This window comes from Gymnoscopelus braueri (assembly GCF_963280865.1).
Source record: "Gymnoscopelus braueri genome assembly, chromosome: 2".
NCBI lineage: Eukaryota > Metazoa > Chordata > Actinopteri > Myctophiformes > Myctophidae > Gymnoscopelus > Gymnoscopelus braueri.
In genome coordinates, this window is record NC_137604.1 from 2,245,740 (window position 1) to 2,255,739 (window position 10,000).

At 40.1% G+C, this 10,000-nt stretch overlaps 3 protein-coding genes across 3 annotated transcripts in view; all 3 read left to right on the forward strand.

Annotated features, from left to right (window-relative positions):
• The window catches only part of LOC308074642 (protein disulfide-isomerase), a gene marked incomplete at its 5' end in the record, with an annotated part of 20,824 nt that extends 15,403 nt beyond the window's left edge, over positions 1-5,421 (forward strand). Inside the window, 3 exons of the mRNA XM_080414149.1 lie at positions 1,072-1,253; positions 3,407-3,496; positions 5,077-5,421. Coding sequence (XP_080270275.1) covers positions 1,072-1,253; positions 3,407-3,496; positions 5,077-5,160 — 356 coding nt within the window. The 3' untranslated portion in view covers positions 5,161-5,421. The remainder of the gene's footprint in view (positions 1-1,071; positions 1,254-3,406; positions 3,497-5,076) is intronic.
• The window catches only part of LOC308076077 (uncharacterized protein), a 382,945-nt gene that overhangs the window by 34,955 nt on the left and 337,990 nt on the right, over positions 1-10,000 (forward strand). The window lies entirely within an intron of this gene.
• The window catches only part of LOC308074653 (synaptogyrin-3-like), a gene marked incomplete at both ends in the record, with an annotated part of 11,155 nt that continues 10,606 nt past the window's right edge, over positions 9,452-10,000 (forward strand). The window contains one exon of the mRNA XM_080414160.1: positions 9,452-9,562. Coding sequence (XP_080270286.1) covers positions 9,452-9,562 — 111 coding nt within the window. The remainder of the gene's footprint in view (positions 9,563-10,000) is intronic.

A 10,000-nucleotide genomic window follows, 5' to 3' on the forward strand; every position in this document is an offset into this window, starting at 1 on the left:
CACACACACACACACACACACACACTTAACTAAAAAAGCATTGCTGTATCTGCTTGTTGAAGAGAGAGACATTTTCATAATGCTGAATTCTAGAGCTTCAGCTGATAAAATAAATGTGAAAGGACCGCAACAAGCCGCTGGATTTATTGCGTTGTATGACATAAAGCATAATACAATTATATACATTGTAATATATCGTGCACACTACATCCGTCTCAAAAGCTAAGAATAGTTTCTCTTCGTGCATGATGCCTGAACGCAGGGACTGCTATGACTGTGACAAAGATTATATTATTAAAATAATGTATTGTATTTATTCACGATTTCAGGAATAAATGGCTTTGCACAACATTGTTAACTATAAAGATAACGATGTGGCCATCCATCCACATTGATGAATTGTCTATTCTTATATTGATTCTGTACTATTCTATACCTGCATATTATTCTCAGCATGTATATTTTCATCCACGGCTCTGGTTCCAGTGATCGCGGAATTTGTTGCTTTGAAATGGCGCTAGAGTGCGTTCCGATCCTGTGAGGCCAACAGGTCTCCTAGGTATGCACTCGCCTGGTGACGCAACTCCCTGTTGACGCAACTCCCTACTTAACGTACAAGTCTCCGTGTTTGGGATTGGTCTATGAGTTTCGAGTATGATTTAGCCCACTTGGGGGCATATTTCTCCTAGGTATGCACTCGCCTGGTGACGCAACTCCCTGCTTAACGTACACGTTAAGCATTTAATCCTCTCCTCCTCGCTGGGGGCGGGGCTTAGGCGTGAGTGGAGGACGTGAGGAGAGTGAGCGAGTGTAAAAGTTTGGGGAATTCAGCTTTTGTCTCTGTCTGTCTGTCTGTCTGTCTGTCTGTCTGTCTGTCTGTCTGTCACATTTCACGGATGTGCAAATATACAGTGACAAAAATACACCCTTTTGTGTGTGTGTGTGTGTGTGTGTGTGTGTGTGTGTGTGTGTGTGTGTGTGTGTGTGTGTGTGTGTGTGTGTGTGTGTGTGTGTGTGTGTGTGTGTGTGTGTGTGTGTGTGTGTGTGTGTGTGTGTGTGTGTGTGTGTCAGACCTCCCCTACAGTAAGGAGTCTCGAGGGTTGTTCCCGTTGTGGGAGGAGCTAGCCTCGGCCTATAAGGACACAGAGGACGTCGCCGTCGCGCGCATCGACGCCTCGGCCAATGACATCAACCTGATGATGCAGGACCGCTACCCGTCGCTCCGCCTCTTTCCTGCTCTCTACTCAGAGAGGGTAAGACAACACATCACTTTTTCCTTTTTTATTGAACTTGAACTCGATTGTATTTTGGCGTTGCCATGATAGCATCGTGGCTGATTGGCTGAATGGCTGATTTTATACTTGGTCGCATGCTGAAAATAGCACAACGCGTTGTGAGCTTGTAGATCTGCTATTTTCAGAGCGCAACACCCGAGCGCAACCAAACATAAAATGACTTGTCTTTTAGTTCTACTGGATCTCTTCTCCACTAGATCCCTCACTAACATTTTAGTCTACTTTTTATTTGCTGACGAAATTGTAAATTTTTCGTCATAATTAGTCATAGTTTGTCATTGTAGCTTACTCTTTATTTACTCTTTATTTACTTTTTATTTCGTTTTTATTTAGTTTTTATTTCGTCAGTGAAAAACGGTAGTCGACCAACATTTTTCGTCATAGTTTTAGTCGACAAAATCAACACTGATGTCATACAGCATGTATATATATATATTTATATGTGTTTAGTTATCATGACGATGTCACTTCACGTCACGTTCTTCTCAATCTATATTTTGACACCAAATTTCTATGTAGTCCTAGACTTTTGAATAAAATTCCATATACTGTAGTTTTAGTCACATTATAGTCATTTGAAATGTTTTACTTTTAATCTAGTTTTAGTCGACTAAATGTCATATGATTTTCATCGACTAAAACTACAGTTGATTTAATGGACTGTAGTTCATGTAGGCGCCTGGTTGGCCTTGTTGGCGTTGTGAAACCAGACCAATCTAACATTGCAAAAACAAAACAAAAAAAGGCTCTCGGCAGATTTGGTCTGGCCCCGCTCAGTTGTGATTGGATTTCACTCCCTCCGAAGTAGTAAGGGACCAATCAGGGCCCAGTATGTAAATATGGGGCGGGTTTATCACCATTTATTCAAATCGGCCCCTTGGAAATGCAGGTTCCACACAGAGATTCCAGACTAATATCTATGCAGTGATTAGTCTGGCCATGACAGACTAATCACTGCAGATTTAGTCCACTATAATCTTATGGTATTTAGTCGACTAAAACTAGACAAAAACTAAAACATTTCTGATGACTAAAATATGAATTTAAATGGAATTTTATTCAAAAGACTATGATTAAAACTACATCAACATTTGCTGTCAGAATCAACACTGGTTCTGATCCTGCCACAGACACGGCTCATTCTTCTGGGAGTGAGGAACAACATGAAAGCCAAATCAGACTTTATTTATTCAGTGGTGTGTCGTTGGGATCTTTTGGTTCTATAAAGTTTGTCCTGGCAGAGAGACGGTTGGGAAACACTGGCCTATAGGGCATAGCAGTGGCGGCCATTTTCTGGTTCCACTTCAAAATAGTCAATGCATTTTTCCCATTGACGTTTCCAAAAATATTTATATAAATTATTTTCAGCCTAGAATCAAGCCATCCAGGGTCCTGGTGAATCATGACCATACAACGTTTGATTCTGTGAAGAAACTTTTTTGAAAACAGCAAAATAAAGGGTATTTATTAAACATAGTATATCATATAATTAAATATAAAATAAAAACAAATCACAGAAAAAAATGTTGTATGGTCATGATTCACCAGGACCCTGGATGGCTTGATTCTAGGCTTAAATGAATTGATATAAATATTTTTGGAAATGTCAATGGGAAAAATGCATTGACTATTTTGAAGTCGAACCAGAAAATGGCCGCCACTGCTATGCCCTATTGGACACTGATAGTTAGAAAAGCTCTGCTGTAGTAGTGCGGTATAGCAGCCTGATCGCCAGAGATCTCCGTAACATTGCACGGATCCAGTGCACTTCATTCCGTGGATAGTCGCCTAGAAACCCCGAAATTGCGTGCATATGTACGGCGAGTCCCACGGTGGGCGTAACCAGTCGCAACCCGGAAAAACCCGGAAGCAGAGCAGTCCCCGCAACAAAATTTACGATTCTGTGCCTATCGGTACATAACTCAAACGAAAATGGTTTTGTCACAAAGGGAGCGCCGTACATATGCACGCAATTTCGGGGTTTCTAGGCGACTATCCACGGAATGAAGTGCACTGGATCCGTGCAATGTATACTAGTTCTCTGGCGATCGGGTTGGGTATAGTAACCAACAAGTGGTCATAAGGCTGTAATGTCTGTGTCTCTCCACCAGGTGGTGGTCTACACCGGCAAAAAGAACGTGAAAGACCTGATGAAGTTTGTAGACAAAGAGATGAAGAAAGCCAAGAAGGACAGAGTGAAGGTCTGTCTGTCTGTCTGTCTGTCTGTCTGTCTGTCTGTCTGTCTGTCTGTCTGTCTGTCTGTCTGTCTGTCTGTCTGTCTGTCTGTCTGTCTGCCTGCCTGCCTGCCTGCCTGCCTGCCTGTCTGTCTGTCTGTCTGATGCTAGTGACTGAACAAGACATTTAGACATGATCGTGGTCATTAGTTCTCATGTTTTTTATGTATTTTTGTATTTAGACAGATGGTAGGTTCATTGTTTACCTGGTATCCTACAGTTTCAAATATACAGATTATTATGTTGACGTATATTGTTTAAACTGATGCTAGGTTCATGGTTTACCTGTGATCCTATCTGTGATCCTAGTTTACTGAGACACTATACTGTCTCTCTGTATTCTATGATCCTATAGTTTACTGAGACACTACACTGTCTCTATGTATTCTATGATCCTATAGTTTACTGACACACTACACTGTCTCTCTGTATTCTATGATCCTATAGTTTACTGAGACACTACACCGTCTCTATGTATTCTATGATCCTATAGTTTACTGACACACTACACTGTCTCTCTGTATTCTATGATCCTATAGTTTACTGAGACACTACACTGTCTCTGTATTCTATGATCCTATAGTTTACTGAGACACTACACTGTCTCTCTGTATTCTATGATCCTATAGTTTACTGAGACACTACACTGTCTCTGTATTCTATGATCCTATAGTTTACTGAGACACTACACTGTCTCTCTGTATTCTATGATCCTATAGTTTACCGAGACACTACACTGTCTCTCTGTATTCTATGATCCTATAGTTTACTGAGACACTACACTGTCTCTGTATTCTATGATCCTATAGTTTACTGAGACACTACACTGTCTCTCTGTATTCTATGATCCTATAGTTTACTGAGACACTACACTGTCTCTGTATTCTATGATCCTATAGTTTACTGAGACACTACACTGTCTCTGTATTCTATGATCCTATAGTTTACTGAGACACTACACTGTCTCTGTATTCTATGATCCTATAGTTTACTGAGACACTACACTGTCTCTGTATTCTATGATCCTATAGTTTACTGAGACACTACACTGTCTCTGTATTCTATGATCCTATAGTTTACTGAGACACTACACTGTCTCTCTGTATTCTATGATCCTATAGTTTACTGAGACACTACACTGTCTCTGTATTCTATGATCCTATAGTTTACTGAGACACTACACTGTCTCTGTATTCTATGATCCTATAGTTTACTGAGACACTACACTGTCTCTATGTATTCTATGATCCTATAGTTTACCGAGACACTACACTGTCTCTGTATTCTATGATCCTATAGTTTACTGAGACACTACACTGTCTCTGTATTCTATGATCCTATAGTTTACCGAGACACTACACTGTCTCTCTGTATTCTCTGTATGTGGTTACCTTGTTTTTTGTAAGTTAGATAAGAGCATCTGATACATGTCTACATTGTAGTCTGTCTGTCTGTCTGTCTGTCTGTCTGTCTGTCTGTCTGTCTGTCTGTCTGTCTGTCTGTCTGTCTGTCTGTCTGTCTAATCCTATATGTTGTGATTATTTCAGGAGGAGGAAGAGAGGAAGAAATACATCGAAGCCATGAAGGAAGAAGAGGCAAAGATGAAGAACAACACTAAGGACGAACTCTGAGAGAGAGACATTATTAGATTATGCAGGGGTTTGAATTGGGAATTGTTATCAATAACAGTCGGCTACAGTGGCTCTGAGATTGTGTGTGTGCGTGTGTGTGTGTGTGTGTGTGTGTGTGTGTGTGTGTGTGTGTGTGTGTGTGTGTGTGTGTGTGTGTGTGTGTGTGTGTGTGTGTGTGTGTGTGTGTGTGTGTGTGTGTGTGTGTGTGTGTGTGTATTCTCTGTACTGTGCTGATTGGTGCATCATGTCTAATGAAGTCTGCATTTCATTACAAAACGCTGAGTCATCATATTTTTTTCAACAAACAACATCATCATATCCTCCCCCATTGATCAATATGACAGCAACATGTCATAGTGTTTGATAAAAATAAAATAAAAGTCAAAGCTCTATATTGTGATAGTATTCATTGATAGTTTGTTCAGTAACAGGGGTCTCCATGTCTCTCCAGCTCTTTAGTAAACAGGAAATATACATTTTTAGGTGGGTCACCAATTTAATCCAATCAGGAGAGAGAACACATTCATCAGCTTCAGTTTGATAGCCCTCATTTATCAACGCGGTGCAGCCCAAATAATGGGCGTACGGCGAGATCACCGCACCTTTCGGCATTTATCAATATATCCTGACGTGGGCTTCATCCTACCGTAAGCTGAAATCTCACGTCTGGTCGAGACCAGTTGTTGACGTTGGCTGCGCCCGTTTATTCCATTCTAGACCTGCGGAGCAGCATTGTCTGACTGTCTGACAGGCATCTGGACACATAATCCACTCCTAAATGTATATCTACACACTAATAATTAATCCCTGTGAAAATATAACATTTTATAAAGTAATTTAAACAAACTGCTTTAACAGTCATTCAGTTGCATTGGCTATGTTAAAATAGCAGATCTAAGCTCAAAAACAGGTCGCATCGCGACGCGTTGTGAACTTGTAGATCTGCTATTTTCAAAATATACAGCGCTTCTGCGAGCGCATTTTCGGGACTCCCGACGATCTTTTCATGGACAGTGAGGTGTACAAACTTACAGTAGCTTGTCCTATGTTATGGAGTTATGTCATAGAGAGTTTTGAAGACTACAACCTGGCTGGGTTAACGATATAAACCCGACGCTCCAATCTCTTATTAACGTGGCGGAATCACTGCCGCCGAATCACTGCCGCCCGTCCGAGTCTCACGGGGAATATCCTACATGACTGCTTGTGCACTGCTCGGTATGGGTTAAATAAATTAATATACAAACGTATTCCATTCATGGCTCTGTGATTGGTATCATAATATGTCATTCATGTAGGCTACAAGCCTACGTGACAAAGATTGTACCTCTACGGATTACATGAAAGACACAGTTGGGCGTGTGTGTGTGAGTGTGAGAGAGAGAGAGAGAGAGAGGCGTGTGCGTGTGTGTGTGTGTGACTTGACAGGCAGCGAGGCGAGGCGATCGGGGGAAACTCTTTCTTATTGGCTTTTGATGTCTTTGGTCGTATTCTGGTTCTTCTTCATGTCGTAAAATCGGGGCGTTTTGAGAATATTTAAGGGTGTGTTATTTAAATGACGCTCGTTTTCAGACGTGAGATTTATCAAAGCTCCGACCTGATGTACGCCAGGATTGGCTGTGTAGGATTCGTTGATAAATGTGTCTAGGAATGTAATATATTATTATTATAATATGAATATCACATATATATACATATGTGTGATATGTGATATTCAAACATATTACATTCCTAGACATACGCTTACGATATACATACATCATGCATATATGAACATGCATGGTACATTATCAGACCTACATTTACCTTCAACTTCTTGTTTATGCCCCAAATGATGGGCTATCCACAGAGTTTGTAGCAATTTGTTGCAACTGTAGAAATATTAGGCCTTGAATGTATCGACTTTTTTTTTTTTTAATGGTGCCCATTCTCACTCAGGTGTCCACTATATAGTCAGGGGATATTAGCAGAATATTTTCCAATCTTGGAATAAATTCCTTACCAAAAAAAAATCTTCGCCAATGTGTTGTAAAGGTGTCTAGTAACACATCTCACAAAGACTGAAATGCAGTCCCCCTAGGAGAATTTTTGACAGCTCCTTAAAGTTGGGGTACCCACCATAACCTTGGTTAAAAAAATAAATAAAAAAAATCAAATTTTAATTCTGTTTTAAGTAGCATGTGAGGGGTCAAACTAGGGTGTTTTTATGATTCTGAATCCATTGCAAGCATTTGTTTTGCACCAAAACCACTCCTTGGGCTAAAAACGGCCATAGCCATCCTTTTCCAGGTATACTTTTTGTGTAAAAAGCCCATTGAGATTGGGCCGTTTTTAGCCCAAGGAGTGGTTTTGGTGCAAAACAAATGCTTGCAATGGATTCAGAATCATAAAAACACCCTAGTTTGACACCTCACATGCTACTTAAAACAGAATTAAATTTAGATTTTTTGGGGGATTTTTTTTTAACCAAGGTTATGGTGGGTACCCCAACTTTCAGCAGCTGTCAAAAATTCTCCTAGGGAAACTGCATTTCAGTCTTTGTGAGATGTGTTACTAGACACCTTTACAAACACATTGGTGAAGATTTATTTTGGTAAGGAATTTATTCCAAGATTTTTTTAATATCCCCTGACTATATAACTATAGGTCTATATTCTGCTTTACTGACAGACATGGTGCCATCTGATGAGCTTAGTGAGGAGCATTTAGACCTATAGCCCATGCAGGGGTCCTAGAGAGCGGGTTCCAGGGGGTCCTCAGGATGTTTAAAGTCTATTCTCCAGGTGGGAAGCCTCTCAGGACCTTCTCTGTATAATACACTTGTCAGTGGTGGAAAAAGCACTCACTTATGTAAAAGTACCAATTCTGCCATTTAGAAATACTCTGTTACAAGTACAAGTCCGGAATTCAAAATGTACTTGAGTAAAAGTACAAAAGTATTGGCATCAAAATGTACTTAAAGTACCAAAAGTAAAAGTACTCATTATGCAGAATGTCCCATTTCAAGTTTTCCAATGCATAAAAATCTCTTGAAAATAGCAGATCTACAAGCTCACAATGAGACGCATTGTGAGCTTGTAGATCGGCTATTTTCAAATGGCCTAAATGTATATGGGGCTGATGTGGTTAATGTATGTTTTGTAATAATAATCAAAATCTACAAAGTAACTAGTAAATAAAGTTTTCAAATAATTGTAGTGGAGTAAAAGTACCATATTTACCTCTGAGATGTAGTGGAGTAGAAGTAAAAGTATTGGAAATTGGAAATACTCAAGTAAAGTACAAATAACTCAACATTGTACTTAAGTACAGTACTTGAGTAAATGTACTTAGTTACTTTACACCACTGCTTTTTGGGCAGAGAATAAAATATGTCTGCCAGATAGAAATTATTTGTATTTATTCCACTGCGCCCCCTACAGATCTGGTCAATAGTAATTTATACTGACCAGAACTGTAGGGGGCGCAGTGGAGCAAATACAATAATTTACATCGGGTGGGACATATCTTCTTTTCTCCCCAAAAAGTGTATTGTACAGAGAAGGTGGGGTGCTGAGAGGCTTCCCACCGTGGAGAATAGACTTTCAACAACACAAAACAGTCTTTGTCTCAGTGAGTAGTGAAGTGGTTTTGTTTATTTGTACTACAGTAGGAGTCCTCGCAGGGCAGTGGAATTCCTTGTCTATAAGCAGAGCCGAGCGCCTGGCAGAGCGTTAGAGAGAACTCACTGACGCTCTGGACCAGGATATGAGGTTAAAGTGGTTAAGATAATTGAAGTGCTCCTTAGCAAAGATTTGAGTTAAAAATGTTCGCTTTAAAAATATATAGGCTATTCAAAGATTTGCACAAACTTTCAAGATTTCTCAAAATAAAATGCAGATCTACAAGCTCATAGCGTGGCACTCGGTGCCACACTATGAGCTTGTAGATCTGCTATTTTTTAATAGTATAATAAAGTATGAAATAATGGTTATGAAGTGGTTAAAATGAGTGAAGTGCTCCTTTAAAATAAAAAGAATGTGTCTATATTCTTCCACCACTAGAGGCAGCAGATATCATCTTCATCATCATCATCATCATCTTCACACCTGAACAACAAGGCTCTCTGCGTGTGTCTGTCTGCAGCCTTTATTAGCCTTTTACATTTATTCATATTTAATTTAGCCTATAAACACATTATCTAGGCTATTATTATCTATCTCTAGAGCCGGACCGGACCGGACCGGGTCCACCCATCCCATCGGCCCACCCATCCCTCCACCCATCCCTCCATCCCTCCAGACAGCGGGTGATGATGAACGGGTCAGCGGTGTTTGGAGCCTCTCGCTCCGGCAGCAACACGCCGTTCGACCCGGTGGCGTTTTTGACCCACCCGAGAACCGTGCTGAGACTGCTGGCCTGGGTGAGAGAGACACTCAATTAGACTATTATTAATATTATTAATATATTATATTATATTACCGTGCTGAGACTGCTGGCCTGGGTGAGAGAATATTATTATGAATATTATTATTATATATTATATTATTATATATTATTATATTATTATTATTTCATTTTTTTAAATGTAATTTAATTTGTATTATTATTGTACAGGTAGCCTACAGGGTCATATAGATTCATATCATATAAAGTCTATATATTTTATGGCTCATAAACAGCGTGAGCGTCGCGGCCTATTTTATCAGCAAAGCGACGCGCCGTCGCGCTATGTAATATAAATCAGTGGTCCGGGGACCACCAGTGGTCCTTGAGGGGGGGTCCAGGTGGTCCGCGGCTAAATGATGTAGAGTTATAACCAAATGGACCCTTATAGATCTTTAAGTCTTGAGAAGCACAA